Source organism: Nannobrachium achirus, assembly GCF_963921795.1.
Source record: "Nannobrachium achirus genome assembly, chromosome: 9".
Taxonomy (NCBI): domain Eukaryota; kingdom Metazoa; phylum Chordata; class Actinopteri; order Myctophiformes; family Myctophidae; genus Nannobrachium; species Nannobrachium achirus.
In genome coordinates this window covers 15,074,837-15,098,739 of record NC_137818.1, presented here as the reverse complement: position 1 = coordinate 15,098,739, position 23,903 = coordinate 15,074,837, and the positions used below count along the sequence as shown (strand labels likewise).

The 23,903-nt window shown below is 41.7% G+C and overlaps 1 protein-coding gene across 2 annotated transcripts in view; it reads right to left on the bottom strand.

Annotated features, from left to right (window-relative positions):
• slc9a8 (solute carrier family 9 member 8) overlaps positions 1–23,903 on the bottom strand; it is a 105,309-nt gene that overhangs the window by 67,502 nt on the left and 13,904 nt on the right. For both annotated transcript variants that reach the window (XR_013962340.1, XM_080733559.1), the window contains exon 4: positions 19,397–19,455. Coding sequence is in view for 1 of the 2 variants with exons in the window: in XM_080733559.1 (XP_080589685.1) it covers positions 19,397–19,455 (59 nt within the window). In the remaining variant the exon portion in view is untranslated. The remainder of the gene's footprint in view (positions 1–19,396; positions 19,456–23,903) is intronic.

The following is a 23,903-nucleotide window of genomic DNA, read 5'->3' as shown; positions in this document are numbered from 1 at the left end:
AATGAAACTATTATGGAATCTATGAAAATGGTTGTGGGGGTCCCTGCTTCCTCTCTCTCTCAACTAAGGGGTCCTTGGCCTGAAAATGTTGAAGACCACTGCTATAGAAATAACACTGCCTTGTCTTGTTGCCTGTCAACCCGTGTGGAGGCAGACGCACGCACGCACCCCAATATTCAAACACATACCCCACACACACTTCGATTGCACATACAAACATACCGGTAAGCAACATAATGTACATACACCTAAACATGTAAATAGATATGTGAACACAAATATTTCGCACATACACATGTGGATAATATTTAGAAGAATAGGAGGAACCATGCAAACAACACCTTCAAGCTAATAAAAGTGCTGTATGCTATGACTAACATACTTCGCTATTGTCGCCTTCTTCTTACCATTGTTGCTCTTAATTATTTATGCATCTCAATTATTGCTCCTTAATTATTTCTTTGTTGTTTGTTGTTATTGCTGCTACACTGTTGAGGGACCAAAACCATAGAATTTTACTATTGTGTACCGAGATAGAACAATGAAAAAATGATTAAATTGATTAGTTTTTCTTAAGTGTTGCACTCATTATAACATTATATAAACATTGAGAGTCAAGAAAGGTATGTTAGTAATAGGTAATGCACACTCTTCAATTGCACTTATATGTGCATGTGTCGTGCACGAGACATGAGTGTGCGATGTCTTTGTGCACCCCTCGGGTTTGTCTAAGCGTCACTAGGCAGTGACAGACGTCTCTGGAGACAACGTTCTAAAAGACGTGGCGATGAAACCTTCAAGACATGATTTATTATCACACAACTCTCGAGTCTGGGAGGAAAAATGGCAGAACTTGACCTAAATGACAAAAGACTATAAACGCTAAAGACGGAGGAGACACAGCTGAACGAGGATGGAGGATGGAGTGATATGAGAGAGAGAGAGAGAGAGAGAGAGAGAGAGAGAGAGAGTCTCTCAGGATGCAGGCTCCCTTGAGGCTGTGCGTTGACGGTGACATCATCATCACGTAGGGAGCAAAAAGCCCCCTGAAACTACAATTAAAATCACTCTCCCTCTGTGCGTCTCTCTCTCTCTCTCTCTGTAGCGTGGGCGAGATCTATTCTGAGAGTACGTACCATTTCTACGGGGGGCTTAGCAAACAGCACTGCAGCCCAGTCAGTCAGTCAGTCAGTCAGTCAGTGTAATGTAAAGGAAAACTGCTGGTAGCATCATCATGCGAAAGCACAACCTATGAATTACAGAATAAATAAATAAAAAAGTGGGTACGTAGAAACGAGGGTCACAAGAGGCGCATATCCATTTTTCCTTTTAAGGCAGAGGCAGAACTTCAAACTGCAAAACTATAAAACAACGCTTTAGCATATTTATTTTTGGTACCCGAGCAACGTTTCCAGCACACCGCTCTTCTTCAGACGATGCTGAAACTCTACAAATCAGAAGAACTCTCTCCTAACGTGTGTGCCTGTCAGCACACACCGGAGACAAGCCCGGAGGCTTTCTTGCCGTGTTTATCCTTTTAGTTTTGTTTATCCTGTCTGTCAATAACAGGCCATGGGCACAGACAGGCAGGGCGGCAGTGGCTCAGGGGTAAAGAAACTGCCATTAGAACACGGGAGGGTTCCTGAAAGGTTCCCGGTTCGATCCCGGGCTCCCCTGGTGTCGAAGAGTCCTTGAGCAAGACTCTGAACCCCTAGTTGCTCCCGGTGACAGGTTGGTGCCTTGCATGGTTTCCTCCGCCATCGGTGTATGAATGTGTGTGAGAATGGGTGAATGTAATGCACAATCTCTGTAAAGTGCCTTGGATGAAGGCGCTATATAAATGCACCATTTACAGACACTGATTGGTTCTTCCACTTTATGGGTTCTTCAAAATCGGTCTGCAGAAGATACCATGATAATGTGGATTCACGCGACCGGGACAGTTTACCAGGCTAGTTAAACCACACCTCTTCCACACACTAAGAAATATAAAATATAATGGTCATAATATTTCCTTGCTCCTGAATATTAATCCCTCCCATGAGCACCGGTCGTTTGAGGGATACCAGTGGCACTCCAGTAACTTATCTCTACTACAGCGGTTCTCAAACTATGGGTCCCGACCCAAAGTGGAGTCGCAGACAGGTGACAGTGGGGTCACGCATTGGCTTGGTTTTATCAAGAGACGGTAAAAAAAATGAATATGCGGTCGTCGCCACCAACCATAGAGTTAAAGCTACCAACAGGGTGGCAAGTCGGCAACTTGACTACACACTACGGCTCCATACACATACTACATATAATTCTGTGTGGTCTTGACATGGAAAAAGGTTTGAGCACCACTTATATGGTGACTTATATATACATTTTCTTTTTCGGAAAACCGTTCGGATTTAGAAGACATTTTTAGAATCGGCCCCAGGTCTTATCTGGGAGCTGTGCTCAAGAAGAACTGATATGCATATTCCTGCAAATGGGGCGAATAAATAAAAGTCTCCTGCATCTTGAGCACAAGAAGCGGAAGACTGGTGGCTGTTGGAGGGGATGGATGAAGAGAGCAGGGGAGCACAGAGCCAGGGATGACAGGATGCTGCCTGCCTGCCTGCCTCCCTTGCATGCTGCCTGCAGGCTCTTCTGTGGCCTGACTACTACTGCTGCTGCTGCTTATGGCAGGGCTGCTATCCTGGAGGCTAGAGCTAGCCTGACTCACTTCACTGTCAGCCTGGCTTCAGAAACAAGGCTATGGCTGGAGGAGATGGAAAGCCCACATTCAAGATGGTTTGGGGGGTGGAGAGAGAGAGAGAGAGAGAGAGAGAGAGAGAGAGAGAGAGAGAGAGAAGAGAAATATGAACTTGCACCAGAGTGCATCAGTGGGTGAGAGTGACATACATACATGTCAAGTAGTAGCTCCACAGTTAACCTTTTCTTTTCTTTTTACTTGCGCCAGCAGAGCGGGAAAGTACTGCGTTCGGCTGCATATGTGGGTGGGTGGGTAGGTAGGTAGGTTGGTTGGTGGGTAGGTAGTTGGGTGGGTAGGTCAGATGGGTATGTAGCTGTGTCTGTTTAAGCCCATAGCCCAATCAGGGACCAGCATTTCTGGCAACGTCATCATTAACAGCCAATGAGGGACCAGCATTACTACCTGGTGATGCCAGTGGTGGCCATGTATGCACAAGCATACATCGACAGAGTGCAGTTCTAGTTTCTGCTGTGACTCATAACTTCATTAATCGTTTTTCATTGTATATAGTGGATTTGTCTGTGTTATTTCCTACCAGTGTATTGCTCTATAGCAGGGGTTTGTTATCGCGGTAATAAGTCACTATTTACCGACAGTATGGCAAATGGGAAGACGGTAATCGCAGTAACAAAATGTCGATACCGCCCCACGCCTACATGTCACAACAATGCAACTCCTTGCAACAGTCATTGGTAATAATGGTCGTGAGTAGTTCCAAATAATTGCGTAATTGAGTTGTGACTAGTTTCATTGGTGTGGACTGCCCTAATGGGAAATTCACAGTCACACCAAGCACTATATCAATAACTGTCGTCATAGTTCTGATGTGAACTCTGTCATCCACTTAAACTGGAACGTGTTTTTAAATAATATCTTTAGTTATACAAATAGTCACGGTTATGATCTCGGTGTGCATTACACAACCGCAGTATGGCGGTATTGTAGTTATTGCACCCAGCCCTAGTTGAGAGCTTGTAGATCGGCCATTTCGGCTAAAATTCTCCTCAAAATAGGGATGCGAGAGTTCAAGTTGTTAATGTAAATGTCCGATCACACATTGATATGACGGCCCTCCTGTTGAAGACCCCTGCTCTATAGCAGGGGTATTTTTCCAGAGCGCTGCCGTGAAGCTGCGGTGTCGCTGTGCAAAGCGGTACAGCTTGACACCGCAGTTATGGTTGCCGCTCTGAGAATTGTGTCTATACTTTCCTTACTGTGTATACCTGTGACCTGTAACTCTAACTGCTGCGCTGCCTCTGGGCGACTGGAATTCCCCCGTGGGATCAATAAAGGAAGGTATCCATCTCATCTATACCAATTTTTGTTTATCTCAGGGACCCCAATTTACATTGTAAAAAAATGTGTTTATTTAACTCTTAAAGATGCAGTGCCATGATTTTTTTTCCCCCTAAAACATGATAATCAGGTATTATGATTATACTAGGAGGAATATTTTGTTCAGAAAAGTGGTACAGAAAGTGTTAAAATTGGGTTTTTATGTGGCCACACCCACTAGTTCATTAAGTATGCCTGGTTGTCATGGTGGGTGGTGACCCAGCTGAGGTTAGCCACACCCACATGTTGGTTAAATGGTAAAAGGGGAGGGGATGAGTTTATGATGTCATTTAATCTGTGTTTTTCGAGGCCCAGTCTTTTAGCTTTCAGGAAGTAACCAAAAATACACAGGGAAGACAAATCTGCACATTATAACCACACCTGGGGGTCAATTAGAGTAATGTCAACTACATAGACACATACAAAACAGAAAAAGTACAAAACTATGGCACCACCTCTTTAAGAATTACAGACCCATAAAAGGGTCCATTTGGACCCCTGGAAAGGCGGGGGGCAATATCGTCCATATTGTGACATAACTCGGACGGCTCTGAGTCCCATTAACGTGGGGATGAACCAAAGCATTGACCATAGGCCTAAGAGCAGCAGCGCTGTACAGTATGCACATTTGCTGCTGGGGCCAGGATTGAAAAACAATCATGTTGACAGTGTCTTGGCATCGCCTGCGGCACTGTGTTCCGCAGTGAGAGAGAACAACAACACCACCACAGGTTACGTTGGTACAAACTACTCCATCTCTATCCTCCCCCGAGACTCTCTCTCTCCTAAACAAACAGGTCAGAAGAGTATACTGTGTAATGCATTTGCGTTAACCCATTTAGACCTGCGGCCGATTATAAAAAAAGTCCTTCTAAATCCTGACCCAAGTTTTCTGAAATACGTCAAATATTTTGTTCAAAAAAAAAGGGGGGGGGGGGGGAGTGGAATCACACCCAGTGTGAAATGAGCGGTGCAATTTATGAGTTAATTGCATTAACCGTAACCCAAAGCTTGGCCAATGTGAGCCTGGGCGTTCCTTTTCTCTGGACAAATGAACAAAGCCAGCTGTAGGAGCGGTTGGCACCACTCAAAATATAGCGTAAATAACGTGTTCCTTCCACGCGCTACGCCTTACCGGGGTAACTCCCTCCTGTCAGGTGAAAAGAAGCGGCTTGGACTCCTCATGACATGGAGGAAGAATGTGCTCAGTTCGGGACTCGCCCCCTGGTTGGCAGAGGAAGAGCAGCGCCCAGGATTACAGTTTAGGCAATTGGCACTGGGTGAAAAATGGATTACAAAATCGTGAAACTAAAAAAATGTATAAAACTGAAATAAAATTGAGGACACATTGGCTGCATATAATTGCCGATAACGATGACAAAAAAAGTCAAATCATGGCAGATATATATCGGCCGAACCAGCTCTAGAGACGACACGACGTGTCTGTACTGATCACGTACAAGGGGTTTTTCAAGGTAAGATATGATAGGAGGGGGAATGTGATATCATGTCGGGAGTTCTCAGATGAGTGCTCACGATGACAGACGCATACGTACAGACACATACAGGATGACAGGCTGTCACTGAAAAAAAAATAAAACTGAAAAATGCCAAACTGATACTTTTCAGGAATTTGAAAAGAACATGTTTCGAATGGATCCAATGCAGTTGTTATTTACCTGCTCTTGTTGATGCTTTTCATTGGTTAAACATTGTCGCTGCCGGGCAGAAAACGCTCATCTCCATATAGGGCTGTCACAATTATTACATAATCGTCTAATCGCAATTATTTGATATAATTGTGATTATTTTTCATGATCGCCATAATCGTTTCCATGTTGAAAGATGTTCATATATTTAAAAGAAAAAGTCAAAAATTGTAGAAATAGCAGATCTACAAGCTCAAACACGTCGCATTGTGACGTGTTGTGAGCTTGTAGAGGTCATTTCCACTATCAATGTTCTTTTTTAATTATAAAGTTGTCAAATATGTCAGTAATTTCTCTGTATATTTAGGTTATGTGTCATATCTACCATGTGCAACTTCAAAACCTAAAAGCCAAACAGAAATGTAATTATCAACGACAAAAACACAATTAAATCGTTAATCGCCAATTATTTGAGAGACAATTAATCGTCATGTAAAATGTCATAATCGTGACAGCCCTATCTCCATATTCTAACTTGTTGTGTTGTTTCGGCAAATGAACGCCCCTACTTCAGGGGTCTTCAACGTTTTCAGGCCAAGGACCCCTTTGTTGAGAGAGCGATGAAGCATTACCTTTTCATAGATTCCATACATTGTTTAATCGTTTGACAGCACAAGCATCAGTGTATTTTGGATTCATGTCAATTTGTCTTTTCATATATTTAACCACTTGAACCGTCAATACTTAATAAACTTTCACTCTGTACTTAGTCTGACCTTTTTTTCCCCCTCTACACCTTTGCCGAAAATAGCCGAGCTACAAGCTCACAACGTCTCGCAGCGCCTCACAACCTAATCTCCATAACGGAGATTAGGGATGGGATGGGATATTGCTCTATAGCAGGGGTTTTTGTTATCGCGGTAATATGTCACTATTTACCGACAGTATTGGTAATAATGGTCGTGAGTAGTTCCAAATAATTGCGTAATTGAGTTGTGACTAGTTGCATTGGTGTGGACTGCCCAAAAGGGAAGTTCACAGTCACACCAAGCACTATATCAATAACTGTCATCATAGTTATGATGTGAACTCTGTCATCCACTTAAACTGGAACGTGTTTTTAAATAATATCTTTAGTTATACAAATAGTCACGGTTATGATCTCGGTGTGCGTTACACAACCGCAGTATGGCGGTATTGCAGTTATTGCACCCAGCCCTAGTTGAGAGCTTGTAGATCGGCCATTTCGGCTAAAGTTCTACTTAGGGAAGAGATTAGGGATGGGATGATAAGCGATATTATCGTTTATCATGATAAAAAAACACTCACAATAATCGTATAGATTTTATTTATCGTGAAATCGTCCTCCGTCATGCAATGGGATCAATTCACATTTTATTTGCCGAGCTGCATATCCGGTACCATTTAAACCCTCTACAGTATAATTGGTTAAACGTACTTATAATATACGTACTTGAAGTCTTTTTTTCACTCTCTACCAAATCTCTTTGCCAAAAAATAGCCGATCTACAAGCTCACAACGCGTCGCAAAGGTTGTAGATCGGCTATTTTTTGATTGGCGAATCTCTTTTTAGATAAAAAAAAAGCCGATCTACAAGCGATCTACAAGCGATCTACAAGCTCACAACGCGCCACGTTGCAACATGTAGTGAGCTTGTAGATCGGCTATTTTTGCCAAATGTTCCGCCCCAGGATAATGGATGTTGGGGATATTTTGATTATCGCGATGATATCGTAAATCACAATTTATTTGGTCACAATAATCGTGGTATGACATTTTCATATCATCCCATCCCTAACGGAGATGAGATACGAGGTATTCTGACCAGCATCTCTCCTGATAAGGCTCTGGAGGCCTGTGGACCATGGGGAGCATGAGGGACAGTGGGGGGGACGGGGGGACATGGGGAGGGAAGGGGGCTCTCTGATTACTGGGACCGATGACTCAGCAACAACTCTGGGGGCCCCCGGGCTGACAAACAATGGGCCCCTGTGTGCAGGACCCATTGACACAACCTGCCTCTCTTTCACTAACCCCCCCATTCCATCCCCACCCCACTCTCTCTCTCTCTCTCTATCTGCTATCTTTCTACCCTCGCTCGTTCGTTTGTTCCCCCGCTCCGCTCTCACTGGCAGAGAACAAGGAATGTTAATTAAAGGCTGCATAGACCAGAGGAAACAGAGAGCTCAAGGGGGGGGGGGGAAATAGAGAGGGGGGAGAGAAAGAGCAATAAGTTCACAATTGAGCCGATAGGGTGAATGAATGTGATCGGAGAAGCGAGGGAGAGAGGGGGAAAAAAGAGAAAAGGAGAAAAGAAAGGCAGTGGAGAAGGAGAGATGAAAAGATACAGTAGAGAATAAGTGACATTTGTGTTTGTACGAGAGGGAAAGATAGAGAGACAGAGGGGGAGAGAGAGAGGGGAAGAATGAGAGACAGAGGGGGGAGAGAGAGGGGAAGAATGAGAGACAGAGGGGGGAGAGAGAGGGGAAGAATGAGAGACAGAGGGGGGAGAGAGAGAGGATAGAGAATGAGAGACATGAGGGGGAGAGAGAGAGAGTGAGGGGAGAGATGAACTTGTCTTGCACTGAGACAGAGTGCATCAGAGGGTGTGGTTATAACGTGTTTTTGTTTTCATATTACTGGAATTACCAGTTGAAAGTAAAGCTTTGGTGAACCTGACTCACTCACTCTCACTCTCTACTGAAAATTTACAAAACAGCATGCGCGCAGGAGATAGGAGGGGACGGGGGGGATTAACACCTCCACTTTTTTTGGGTGGAGGGGATATCCCCCCCAGTCAAAAAGTCTGGATTAAAACTCTTTTTCCCCCAATAATAATTATTATTATTATTATGTTTATTGTGTCTAAAAACTTAAAATTACTGCTGGAATAAAACCAATGAGCGATACAATTTAAATAATTGAGGGTACCTATATTATATACTCACCCCTTATAAAGCTAAAATGGTTTCTCCTGCTTTCACGTTGTTTTGAGACCTATAGTAGCTTTGCGGTTTGTGTGTCCGCTTGCATCATGTTATGGTTGTGAAACTTAGGTGTGCTATAAAGGATAATTATGATCATCTGAAGTAAATGGAAAAGTCTTTTCATTGGTCCTGCAAACATAATATCAACTCTCAGGTTCTGTTCGCCCCACCCTCCCCCGGTCCTGACTGTAAAGCAGCTTCTTCAGCACACAACAGCATGCATTGAACAGAGACAGGGAGAAAAAAAAAAAGAAAAAAGACTGCAAACATAAGATCAACTTTCAGGTTCTGTTCGCTCCACCCTCCCCCGGCTTCTTCCACACACAACACGCATTGAACAGAGACAGGGAGAGAGAGAAAAAAAGACGTAATGTAACATAGAGCAGCATGTTTCATTACTGTAAACTGAGAGGAGAGCTTGACTGTTTACACTCAAGGAAGCAGCTGATGTCTGTGGGTAAGCATGCAACAGAAAATCTTCTCCCCTCTTCCTTCTTCCTTCTTTATCCAACACCATTAACCCATTTAGACCTGAGGCCGATTCTGAAAACACCTTCTAAAACCTACCCTAAGGTTTCTGAAAACCTTCAATTTCTTATTCCAAAAATGTAAAATAAATTATGTTGCTATCTGTATAGCAAATACTGATGTGACACAGACGTAGCAGCCGGCCTTAAGGGTAATACAACGTATAGGTAGCAGCAGGTCTAAATGGGTTAAGCAATAAGCATGGATAACGTTTTAAGCACAAACGCAAGTGTTTCGAACGAAACACCTGTTTGCTAAGTTCTGGAAGGAAGCACTCCCAAACTAGTGACATGATCAGTTGATCACAATCACATCACGTTATGAATGTATGTAGGTTCCCAAATTGTGAAAAGTGAAAAATGTTTTGGTTTGTTGCAACAATGACTAGTTATCTAAAGTATGGTAATAGTGTCAAGTAGTGTGAGGATTAATGTTAGAGTGTTTGTGTTTGAGCGCCTCAGTGCGGCCGCTGCAGAGTTCATGTGCAACCTCTTCCAGAGTGATAGATGGAGATACTAGAAACTAAACTGCTGGATGTCCCTAGTAATAACAATAATTGTATAATATCCCATCATCTATCTAGTAGTCATATGATTATGTCATACAAAATTAACAATCTAGGCATCACAATATTTTTGTTTCAGTCAGTCACAGTATTATTGTTTTGTGAACTCCCAAAATGTTCACAGGATCTTGCTGTAGATTAAACGCACTGACTGACTTTGCTGTTAAAACAATGTATGTGCATACACACAGTACACACAAGAATGTCATGTTATGCCATTCTCATATAGCCTTATATGATCTAGCCTGTTATACAGTAGATGTATTCTCAGATCATTATAGCCAACCCTTGTTTTCCATAGCTTAGCTAACTAGCCAAAGTTCTGATTGCATGCAGACTCATTTTTGCATGTAGGCTAATCATTTTCATACTTCACCCAATCTGAATAGTCCTATACTGCTTATTTTTCCTCCTATTCTATTTCCTATGTATAGCCTATATGCTTCACTCCTCATGTGCATTTGCTTGAGCACTGCTGCTATTGATTAGTGATTGTATATTCTGCACAACACCTGCACATATTTAAGCTGCTACTAAAAATACAATGTAGTGTTTTATTGTTATACTGTTTTATATTGGCTTGCATGGGAGGCTGGGCTCAAGTCAGAGTTCTGGTGTCTCATTCACTTGCTGGTGATGATGGTGGTCTGCACTTTTTATTATACTGCATTAATAATACAGTAGCTGTATCTGAGTGTGCATGTAATGGATGATTATGTGTAGTGATCATGGTTAGATCAAGCTAGAATTCCTGGACTTTGTTTCAAGAGCTAGCATTGTCAAATTGTTACACCAGACACCACATTTTTGTTTATAGCCTGCTTAGGCTACAATAGTAAAACTAAAAGAGTGAGAAAAAATGGTAAATGGTGTTACAATTTGACAAATAAGGTGAACATGATTGCTGAGGCGATCACGGCTACCGTATCATTGTGAGACATTCAAACAGTAACAAAGTGTTCCCGGTTGGCCGGTTCTCCGCTTGCATGGGGGGGCCCATACAGATTTCTGGCCTAGAGGCCCAGAATTGCTAGTGACGCCCCTGCCCCCAGTGTTCAGGTCCAAGAAAAAGCCGCAAATATGATCGATTATACTGTACACACTGAGTAGTTCTCATTTCAAGGTGTATTACTGCCCTCTAGAGGCACAGTCCCACCAGTGCAGTGCAGTCGGCAGCTCAGCTCAGCTGTTCTGAATGAGTTTAATTAATGCGACGCGATAGTGACAAGCAGGCAGGCAGTGGCCTGCCTGCCTTGAAATCTGCGTAAAACAACTGTGTAATTCAGCTCAAGTGGAGGGGATATGTCCCCCCCTCCTCGGGGCAAAAGTGGGGGGGATATCACCAAAAGTGGGGGGGATACCCCAAAATTTTTCGCGCGCGCTATGCGCGCGCACATACCTCCCAGATATGTCCCCTTCACTTTTAAAATGCCTCCTGCGCCCCTGCAAAACAGCATACATGTTGCACAACAGCGATGGATACATTTGTTAATCACATGGGGGGAAAAAATCAGTTTCGCCTTCACCGAGCTGAAATCCTGCATGTACAACCAGAGCAACTACCTTTAAAACATTTGGAAAACGTGCTGCTATTTGTCCCAAAATCTAAATGTTTATAATGAATGCAAAACATTGAAATACCGCTGGCCATCTGTTTCAAAAGTTAATCCCAAACTAAACCTTCCAATGTGGATTTATAACAAATCTTATGGTCTTGTAACATTGTTTTCTCCAAATTGTGTTTTCTTCACTCTTCACATACATTGTTTTGTTTAGATTGTTTTGGCCATGTAAATGTACAGTATGTTTTCTCATGCCAATAAAGCCCAGATGAATTGAAAACTGACTTTTGGATAAAAGCAAAAATACAATCTCACGACTGAACATTTTTGTTAATCTGCCTTGTGTGAAACAGCGTGGTAAAGGTGTTTGGCACATGACGTGCTTCCATAGAGGACATGCTAGCTGTCATAGTCACTGAGAACTTTAGCCTGTTAAGGCCGGGAACGTGTCTTTGTCCCTTTAGATTTTAACAACTTTAACCATCAACTTTAACCATTATTGTATGATTTAACTATTAAAGAAATAGTAGATATACACACTCACAGCGAGTGTGTAGATCTATCTTTGAAAAGTTTTGAAAGTTTGTGCAAATCTTTAATGTATATATTTTTAAAGAAAACATTTTTAATAACAAATCTCTCTCTACCTTGGTCCCTGGAACAACATATTTTGGGGAGTCTGCGGTCAAATACATAATACCCAGGGGGCAAACCAGCCTTTTTTTTAGGAAACCTGCATTTGCCCCGACATACAAAGTTGTCCACCAGAAATATTATCTATGACCCAGTAGGATCACAACCTATATGGACAACCCGGTCAATTTGTACAACAAAGTCCAATATGGCCGCCTCAATATTAGCCCCTATTAGTTTTAATGGGGGGTGAATAAGGCAAAATTTTAAACTGAGGGATATTTCCACGAAACTTCACAGGTTGATCAATGGTATACATATGAACATTTTTTGTATTGCAAGTTTCCATGAAATCCAATATGGCCGCCACAATATGGCCGCCATAATGTAAGGACCCAGAAAATAGGTTTTGCCTCTAACTTCTGAACCAGATGAGCTAGAAACGCAAACTTGGTGTCTATTTCATGGTGTCTGACCATGGGAGACTCAATGGAATAGCTAATTTTATTATTGGGTGTGTCTGGACCTTTATTGTGCATATTTGCAAGATGGTGGACTCCCAAAATAGAGCTTTAACATAATTTCTACCATGATTGTTGACTGCTTTTGCAAATACAAGCAATATGAATCCATTTGCTAAGATTTATGGCATTTATACCTGTATTATTCTTGAGTCTGCATGTTGTCAAAATGGCTGTAAATGAGATATTATATTTCCTGTCCGATTCTACCGTATGTAGTTGTAGCAATGACTTCAGATAAAATCAGAGACCAAAACAATGTATCTTAGAAATTATTTTTTAATAAAAAAAAAAGAGAGGGATTATCTCAATGAAATGAATGCAACTGCCTTTTTGGGTCTTTCACACATAGACATGCACATGCTTTCCAACAACTTCAGCTTCAGGGAAATTATAATGAACACATGATTAAAACAGGCTGCATTATAATGCAAATAATTGCTAGTCGCTATCACTGTCATGTGTACCTATCCTGCTGCATCTTGTCTCCAGTCCTTGGCAACGACACCCCAAGTAGCATGCAATTCCCTTCTTCGCACATGAACAGTTTTTCTGGCAGCCTTTGATACAGCTACATGATATTGCCTTGTCCATTGATATAGGCCAGGCTGGCTCTGTAGATGGACAGGGGACTGCCTTCCCATCACTGATAGACCATCCATATTCAGTGAAGCAAGGGATGTTTGGCTTCGCGATGTGTGCAGTTTTATCTATTATGGCGGCTAGAGCAGCTCTTTTCAGGTGCAGGTCAAAGGCATTTTCTGTAGGTGGCAGCAGCTTCAACAGGGTTGATCGGTTATTTAGGAACTTGTACACTCTCAGCTTTGCCAGGTCAAAGTCCTCCGAATGGTCAGCTTTTGATGCATATACAGCTATTGTGAGGTCTCTAGCCTGATTCTTGACATCCTCTGAGAGGGAATAAGAGGAATTTTCATGTTGATGTCCCTGCACTAGAGTCAACACAACAGGGTAATTCTACACACCATCTACAGTGTACAGGCTCACAAAGTTGACAGAGTTGTCATCCATGCTAATGACACAGACATCATCATCATGTGCCTATATCATGCTGCCACCCACCTCCTAGACCTTCCAGAGCTGTGGGTGAGAACAGAGCAGGATGCATATCTTCCTATCCATCACATGGTCTCAGCCCTTGGACTCGCACAGTGTCGTGCCCTGCCCTTTATTCACAGCCTGAGTGGCAGAGATACCACCAGCTATCCCTTTTTCACTGGAAAGAAGGCATGGTTCAAGACCAGCATGGGTCTAGATCTCCCTGCACTTCAGGAGTTTGGTGAAAATTCCTCTTATTCCCTCTCAGAGGATGTCAAGAATCAGGCTAGAGACCTCACAATAGCTGTATATGCATCAAAAGCTGACCATTCGGAGGACTTTGACCTGGCAAAGCTGAGAGTGTACAAGTTCCTAAATAACCGATCAACCCTGTTGAAGCTGCTGCCACCTACAGAAAATGCCTTTGGCCTGCACCTGAAAAGAGATGCTCTATCCGCCATAATAGATAAAACTGCACACATCGCGAAGCCAGACATCCCTTGCTTCACTGAATATGGATGGTCTCTCAGTGATGGGAAGGCAGTCCCCTGTCCATCTACAGAGCCAGCCTGGCCTATATCAATGGACAAGGCAATATCATGTAGCTGTATCAAAGGCTGCCAGAAAAACTGTTCATGTGCGAAGAAGGGAATTGCATGCTACTTGGGGTGTCGTTGCCAAGGACTGGAGACAAGATGCAGCAGGATAGGTACACATGACAGTGATAGTGACTAGCAATTATTTGCATTATAATGCAGCCTGTTTTAATCATGTGTTCATTATAATTTCCCTGAAGCTGAAGTTGTTGGAAAGCATGTGCATGTCTATGTGTGAAAGACCCAAAAAGGCAGTTGCATTTATTTCATTGAGATAATCTCTCTCTTTTTTTTTTATTAAAAAATAATTTCTAAGATACAAGATTCAGTTTTGGTCTCTGATTTTATCTGAAGTCATTGCTACAACTACATACAGTAGTAATCGGACAGGAAATATAATATCTCGTTTACAGCCATTTTGACAACATGCAAACTCAAGAATAATACAGGTATAAGTCCCTTCTGTGCCATAAATCTTAGCAAATGGATTCATATTGCTTGTATTTGCAAAAGCAGTCAACAATCATGGTAGAAATTATGTTAAAGCTCTATTTTGGGAGTCCACCATCTTGCAAATATGCACAATAAAGGTCCAGACACACCCAATAATAAAATTAGCTATTCCATTGAGTCTCCCATGGTCAGACACCATGAAATAGACACCAAGTTCGCGTTTCTAGCTCATCTGGTTCAGAAGTTAGAGGCAAAACCTATTTTCTGGGTCCTTACATTATGGCAGCCATATTGTGGCGGCCATATTGGATTTCATGGAAACTTGCAATACAAAAAATGTTCATATGTATACCATTGATCAACCTGTGAAGTTTTGTGGAAATATCCCTCAGTTTAAAATGTTGCCCTATTCACCCCCCATTAAAACTAATAGGGGCTAATATTGAGGCGGCCATATTGGACTTTGTTGTACAAATTGACCGGGTTGTCTATATAGGTTGTGATCCTACTGGGTCATAGATAATATTTCTGGTGGACAACTTTGTATGTCGGGGCAAATGCAGCACACCTTACTTTGCCCCCTGGGTATAATTCTAGGCATCCTTGACATTACAAAGTTTAAGAACCACTAATTAGGGATGGGACGATAAGCGATATTATCGTGATAAAAAACACTCACGATTATTGTATCGTAGAGATTTAATTTATCGTGATATCGTCCTCCGTCATGCACTGGGATCAATTCATCTTTTATTTGCCGAGCAGCATATATCCGGTACCACTTAAACCCTCTATTGGTAAAACATACTTATAATATACAGTCTTTTTATTCACTCTATACCAAATCTCTTTGCTAGCTGATCTACAATCACACAACGCATCGCGCTGCGACGCGTTGTGAGCTTGTAGATCGGCTATTTTTTGGCAAATGTTCCACCTCATGGTAATGGATGTTTATCAAGATAACATTGTAAATTGCGATTTCTTTTGTCGCACTAATCGTGATATGAAATTTTCATATCGTCCCATCCCTACCACTGCTATAGAAACATACGTTTTTTTCAGAAAACCATTTGGATTTAGATTACATTCCATGTGAGAGCTGCAGAATATGATGAAGTATGTAAAGTATTATCCCTGGGTGAGTGCTACATCGTTGGCATAGTGCGCTCTGTCGTAATAAAACGAGCACTGGGTGTGGCTCTGTGGTTAATAAGACATCAAACATGTTTGTAGAACAACACATTTCATGACGGGGTAATTTGCCGTCAGAAAAACAGCATGTTTCAACACAGCGTAAATCCTGTGTGTGTGTGTGTGTGTGTGTGTGTGTGTGTGTGTGTGTGTGTGTGTGTGTGCGTGCGTGCGTGCGTGCGTGCGTGCGTGCGTGCGTGCGTGTGTGAGAGAGAGACTGGAGGAAACACAAGTGTGGGTGTTTTTTCTTTGAACTAGGGCGTTTTCACACTTTGTATCTTTGCTACTTTGCATCTCTACAAATACACTCAGAGCGACTAAGCCAGGGTTCATCCACATGTCGGCTTGTGGTGGACATTTTTTGTATTTTTGCCAGACATACAAAACGAGCGGACAATAATGTTAACAGAAACGCATAAAGAGATAGCCCTGAATGACCAAAACAGGTCTGTAACTCTGAGAGTGAACACATTAAACCAAATGCAAAATTGACCCATTTTTACACTCTCTCAAGAGTTAAACAAGGATCCTTGCAAATAAAACATTTGAGAATCATTAGTACTAGTGGACTGGACTCATACTGTGCCATAGTGTTGTAGTAAATCCGTATTCTGAAGAAAACCTGGAGAATAACATTCAGTATTTGGGTAATATGATGATAATGTGAATTATAAAAGTGTGTAAAACAGTAGGGCTGTCACAATTATTACATAATCGTCTAATCGCGATTATTTGACATTATCGTAATTATTTTGTCATAATCGTCATAATCGTGAATGTTGAAAAAATTCCGAAATAGTGGAAATAGCAGATCTACAAGCTCACAACGCGTCGCATCGCGACGCGTTGTGAGCTTGTAGATCGGCTATTTCCACTATCAAAGTTATTTTTTAAGTAGTAAGTTGTCAAATATGTCAGTAATTTCTTTGTATATTTAGGTTATGTGTCATATCTACCATGTACAACTTCAAAGCCTACAAGCCAAACAGAAATGTAATTATCACGACAAAATCACAATTAAATCGTTAATCGCCAATTATTTGAGTGACAATTAATCGTCATCTAAAATGTCATATCGTGACAGCCCTATAAAACAGTGTAATGGACAAGAGCGAGCTTTTGCCACGGACACATCCCTGGACTAGGCCAATGTTTCTCAAACTTCTCAAGGACCAAATTGATGAAGTATTTGGCTGATACCCTAATAATACACTTTTGACTTGACCCCCGGTTTGGGAACCACTGCTCTAGGCAACGTTTTACGACTGTAACCGTTAAGTTTCACACACTACAGTGTGTGGAGCTTTGATGCCACCCCAGCACCCCAGCACAAGCAGTACAATACTGATTGTACCCGTGTGAGTGAGTGACAAATAAACCCTCTACAATTTAGGCATTTAGCAGAAGTTCTTCATCCAGAGCGACGTACAACAAAAAACGCAACAACAGCACAAGGTAGAACCTCAATGCAAAGAAATAGTAACCTAGGGCGCCAGCTGGCCTACTGGTCTAGGTGCATACCACATATAAGCATGGATGCCTGGCAGCCTCGCCGGTTCAATTCCCAATCCGGACAACCTTTGCAGAGTGTGGCTCCCTATCTCTCCCCCTGTTTCCTGTCAATCTACTGTCCGATCCAATAAAGGCATATAAGCCCCAAAACAAATATAAAAAGAAAAGAAAAAGAAATAGTAATAATACCTATAGAATCATAGGTAAACCAAGAACATCATCGGTAAAATATCCAAAGAAATCAATACTATGCGCATTGAAACTATACACACTATACTGGCTCAGCCACTACCATTGACGAGATATGATTTATTTTTTTATTTAATTCAATCCAACATTACACAGGTGTTTATCTGCTCATAAACTAGTGCACCTTGTTATGACCCGGAAACAGTTCAAACCGGATATGAAAAAAAAAAAAAGAAAACGGATCTCCTTTGCCTCCCATGTTATTTTTTGCAGGAAAATGCACATTTCTCTGTTTCCTGATCCTGCCATAGCGTCCTCAGTATAAACAATGCTAACGCTAACGTGCAATCTTTTGTCATCTGTGCCGTGGCGAGGCGTGCGTGTGGATCGTGCATGATTTACTGGATCTAACTTGAGATGGATATGCTGTGACTACTTTTAAAAGCTAAGAAAAACAAAAAAGCATGGTAGGGAACAACTAAAGTAAAAATCGAACCTCTGTTCGAAGTGGAGCTGTGTGTGTGTGTGTGTGTGTGTGTGTGTGTGTGTGTGTGTGTGTGTGTGTGTGTGTGTGTGTGTGTGTGTATTGCAGTTGATGCTCAGGGCAGGCTAGACTCAACAGCACCTCTCTGGTCACCCAGGGTTACTACATACAGGCTACATACAGACCCACCCACCCACATACCCACCCACATACCTACACACACGGCCACGTATAGGGAGCTTGTGTTCCACACAGCTCCAAAAAAGAATCTTGGTAGTAAATGAGCTAGGATGGCAGGTCAACAATGACCTGGCATACTGTATGTCTACATAACATGCAATCTAAATGACATTTTAGCCTTTGTATAAGCCTGCAAGGTCGTCAAGGCTATAGGGCAATAGACCATTTGTCAGCTTTCTGATTGGTCCCTGAGACTCCCTGACTGGCCAACCAGAAAAAACATTCACTTTTTGCTATCGGGGGTGGAGTTTGTGCAGTGGAGAATGTTGCTTCAGCCTTTCAAAAACTGTCCGCACTGCGCGACACGGCAATCGCCCGGTACGGCCGCGGTAGGTGATAGCGATCACGCTCATCATAATGAATAAGCTTCAACAAACTAGTTCACATTGACCTTATCAATGGTCTAACTAGTTACGATTGGGTACATATATTTTAAATGGGCAGAATTACGAAAAGCCAGCCTATATGTATTATAGTTCTCCTCTTCCTACCCAAGATGCAATGCGCTTTCTATTTCTAAGAACTATTCTCTCTCTGATCCAGAGGATTAAACTAATTAAAACATATATTTTCGGGGGGAAACTACTGTTTTGCTATGTAATTACTGTACCCTTTTCTTCCCTTTTTATTAATATCACGTAGATGTGTTTTTTTTGGTACTTTATATAGCTGTAATGAGGCTATGAACAAAAAAAAATCCCATCCACTTCCACTATAAAAGAATCTGCAATAGTGATTCTGTCCCACTGTGATTAAACAAATTAAAACATATATTTTCGGGGAAACCCCCTGTTTTGCAATGTAACTACTGTACCTTTGTCTTCCCTTTTTATTAATATCACCTAGATGTTTTTCCTTTGGTACTTTATATAGCTGTAATGAGGCTATGAAAACATAAAAAAATCCCATTCACTGCCACTATAAAAACAATCTGCCCAGGGAAAATGTCCCATCATAGTAACAGGGCAGAATGGGGCGGGATTTGCAAACTAGTCCATTGCTACGGGCTAAGGTGGAGTCTGAAGTGGTGAGTTTTCAGATTATCTACAATCTTGAAACATGAATGCAGACCTAGATTAATCCCGTAATGCAGCAGCAGACTAGAAGTGAGAACAACATTCTTACTGTACCTTCCAGTTGGCCAGCTCCTGGAACTCGATGATCTTAATGAAGCCTCCCATTATGATCCCTGCAAAAGGAGGAGACAGTCACTTAAAACACACCTGCTCAGGACAGCCTATCTGTGAATCACCTTATTTTTTCCACACTCAGGTATGTTTATTGCATGCGTTTGTTTGTGTGTTGTTGATGTGGGCACATGTGTGCATTTGCAGACAATGTGCAGACTGATTGGTTCAGTTTAATTGAGATTAGGGGTGGGCGCCGCGATATGGTGATAGTTATCGTTGAGACGATACAATGTCTCCACGATATGCATTTTTAGAGGTATCGTATATATATCGTGATACAATTGAGGGAGCCTTGTAAAACATCCTGTTTAATCGTTAATACAGAGATTCATTGTAGAATTCAATTTAAACCTGCATTTGTCTAAATCAGTAGTTCTCAAACTTTAAAATGTCAAGGTCTCCACTTAACTCTGACAGTATACAAATGAAACCAAATGGACCCGTTTCATTTTTATACTGTCAGAGTTACATACTTGTAAAGTTCAATTTAGACCTCCCAAAAGGAACCCAGAGAGTCTAGTTTTTGTCAAGTACCTTAAAAAATAACCATAAAAACCAACGTGAAAAAGAATTATGATAAAATTGTGTATCGTGATACAGCTTGGGAAAATATTGTGATATTGTATTTTTCCATATCGACCACTTCTAGTTGAGATTAGTTTATTTCCAGCTATTTCCAGCTCTATAAATAATATGTATAATATACAAAATGTGCAATTTGAGCAAGGCCAAAAGAAATTAGAAAAAGAAAAGGGAAGTCCAACTCCAAGGCACAAGTTGTCAAGTCCATTTGACATAGTAAAGTGTCCAAGATGCTGGAAAAGGGGACAGGGAGAAGCATAATGCTTATCGAGCCCTACCCCTGGTTCTGTTTGCAAAATAAATGAATGAGATTGGTCAATCAGAAGCTATTGCTGTCTAATCAAAGGCCCAGGTCAATCTACACCGCAGGAGTTTGTGCCGTGGCCAACATGGCAGCGATGTAAACAGACACACAATGTCATTTAGCGCTAAACATGGCTCTCAAACATGTTTTTGAATACATTTGAAGCGAGAATTAGACAATGCAGTAACCAAATAATGATTACATTTTATCAACACTTCCCGTCGTTTTTTGAGACAACACATCGCACTGGACTCTTACCCCTCTTATCCTTGGCTTTTAAATTGTATGATTTATTTTATGCATCTGTTCCAATTGCCGTACAGCAACACGACTCTTTTGAAAAGTGCAATTATTATTATTATTAGTAGTAGTAGTAGTAGTAGTAGTAGTAGTAGTAGTAGTAGTAGTAGTAGTAGTAGTAGTAGTAGTAGTAGGTACTGGTAGTAGTAGTAATTGCATGTTCACAAAACCTGTCATGGTCATTTCCAACTAGGGCTGTTTCTTTTTTTCTTTTTCTTTTTTAATTAAAAACAAAATTGATATTATTGTTATAACACTATATTAATATCATCATCAATATAATATTGATATCAAGCTTTTTGGTCAAAAGAATATCATGATATGATTTCGTCCAGCCCTAGTTCCAGCAGCACTCTAAATATTTCACTATTCCATATGAAATTTTTAAAAGAACAGGCCTGCGCGGCCCTCACCACCACAACCCCCCTCGCCCCCATCAGCGCTGTGAACGCACCAATGGAAAGAAAGTCCAGCATGCTAGCTTAAAGCTGGGAGTTATTATTTATGCGGTTAAGCTAATGGGCGGCCTGCTTGGCAACGTCCATTACACTTTATGGTCAGATGAGGCGCACCATTGTGTAAGAGAGGCTTTTGTCTTTAGTTGCGCCTTTGAAAAAAAGGCCCCTTGGGCTTTCCTTTTTTTTTTTAAAAAGGAGAGCAGAGCAGCCCTTGTTATTACACAGTAAAATCCTCGATGACGTAAATGTATCTCTGAGAATGTACAAATGGAACCAAAGGGACCCGTCCATTTGTACGTTCTCAAAGATACAGACCTGTATGTGTCCATTTGTGCGTTCTCGAGAGTTAAATGAACGTGTATAATTGTACAGTTTGCAGAGTGTATAGGGTTTAAGTGGTTCAGGAATACGTTCTTCTGAGCTGGATAGGATGGAGGGATACTTTATTAATCCCAGAAGGGAAATCCAGGTATCCCACAGCTCATACAGTACAGGCATAAGGTTGTTTTTTAACTAACCTTATGCCTGTATGAGTATAATGGGATACCTGAATTTCCCTCCGGGGATTAATTAAGTAAAAAGGCAGCAAGAGCTGCGAGCAGCGTATGTCCCTCTAAAAAGGTATGTCTCCATCCATCCATCCTATGGACATGAACCAATTAAACCCTAGTATACACTTAGGTGGCTGGAAGTCCTCTATAGCTCTAGCCTTGGTCCAGAACTTCTTTTCACCTCTAGACATCAAAAACGCGATTCAATCGTCAATCGCAATTATTTGTGTGACAATTCAGCACAACAACACGTCACAGCACATGGTGAGCTTGTAGAGCTGCTATTTTCAGAGTTCAACACCCGAGCGCAACCAAATATAAAATTACTGCATCTCTTCTCCACTAGTCCCTCCCTAACATTTAAGTCTAGTTTTTATTTGTTGAGGAAATTGCCAATATATCTTCTTGTCTTAGTTTTAGTCATCATAGCTTAGTTTTTATTACATTTTCATCAGTGAAAAAAAAGGTAGTCGACATATTATATTTTTTATATTATTTTTTTTTCCTAGACTAAATGAACAGCGATGAGAAGAGAGGTGGACGAGCACCACACACCGCCACACAAAATGAGACTCCGGCAAACAGAAGAAGCACGGCCAACAACGAAGGGAAAAGAATGGGTGCAGGAAGGAAACCGAGCGGTCCGTCCTGATTTGTATAAGCAGTGTTATCTCTCTGGGACAGAGGCGTCCAGAGGACCCGGCAGCTGCAAGGCACTGGAGGCCAGGTCTGCCTGCGATGCGTCATGCAGGGAATACACACGAGGAAGGGAAGAGGTCAGTGCTGAGGTCACGGTGGTTCAGAGCGGCCGTGGCTGGCTGGCTGCACGACGAGGCCGGCGTGTGAAAAAAGGAACATGACCGTGTGGACGGACGGCGCGAGCGGGGGAAACCAAAACATGACCTCAATTGTCCTGGCGAAAGAAAGCATTGAGGGTTTTTTTGTCTCCAGGAAAAACGCACAAGAAATGTGTTTATGGTAACTTTTTAATCTCCAGGGTGAGTCTTTGTAAACCATTCCTGCTCATTGGAGTTTCTAAACTAAGTGGTTCCCAAACATTATTTGGGGGAGGGGGGTCCCCCGGATGATTAGCTTAATGGAACCGAGTTTCTCTAAATGTAATGCCTGCTACGATTAGTCTTGGCACCTACTAAGTGCTTGTTCAACTATGATTGATTATTTAAGTATTTTTTTGTTTGTTTATTTATTGGGGGGTCGCAGTTTGGGAAACCTTGTTCTAGGCAACACAGAAGCGGTGGACCTTTTTCTTATTTCCATAGAACAAGGTCTATCTATGGTATATGGCAGTAATGACATTGTTTAATGTTGGAAATGAGCAGCATTCCCCGTTTAATAGATTGTCCTGATGTGGAACCTCTCCAAGGCACATCTGTGCTGCATAAGAGTCAGTGTTACTGCCAGCCCGGATCGAAACGTAGACGTCTCTCTACTTAAAGGCTGGACGGACACTATAGTCACTCAGGCAGGGGCGTCACAAGGGGGGGGGGGGGCTGGGAGTTAATAGGGCCCAAGGTGGAGGGGCCTTAATTATTTTATACTTTAGATATTGAAAAATAGCAGATATACAAGCTTACAGCGCAGCACAGAGTGAAAGTCGTGAAAATGTGTGCAAATCTTTGAATATATGTATTTTTTAAGCGAACATTTGTAACTCAAACTTTGCTTCAGGAGGGTCCCTGGAACTAAATATTTGTAGATGGGGTCGGGGTCCGGGTCCTTCACATGAAAAAAATTGAGCACCACTGACATAGAAACATGGGCTTTTCAAAAATCCTTAGAAGGATTTAGAAGACATTTATAGAATTGGGTAAAAAATATTCAAAGACTTGGACAAATGTTCACGATTTCTCAAAAATAGCAGATCTACAAGCTCGCTGTACAGTATATCTGCTACTTTTCAATAGTTAAAGCACAAAATAATGCATAATAATGCGTTCCCAGTTCATGGGGGGCCCGCGGTGAATCCTTGTACCCAGGGCCCAGAATTTGGTGTGACACCCCTGGAGAGAGATGAGAATCCAAGGGGGAAAAAACGAAGATGGAAGAGGAGGGAAAGATGAAAAAGATCTGCCATTTTAGATTGAGAACAGCTTTCATTATTTATACAAAAGCCAAGTCGGAGCGTTGTTGCCAACTCCTAAATTAGTCTCTGTGTTATTTTCTGCTTTTTTATTTATTTTTTCTCGGAACTGTCACTGCCTTGCCAAACAGCAGACTGACTGTACTTACTG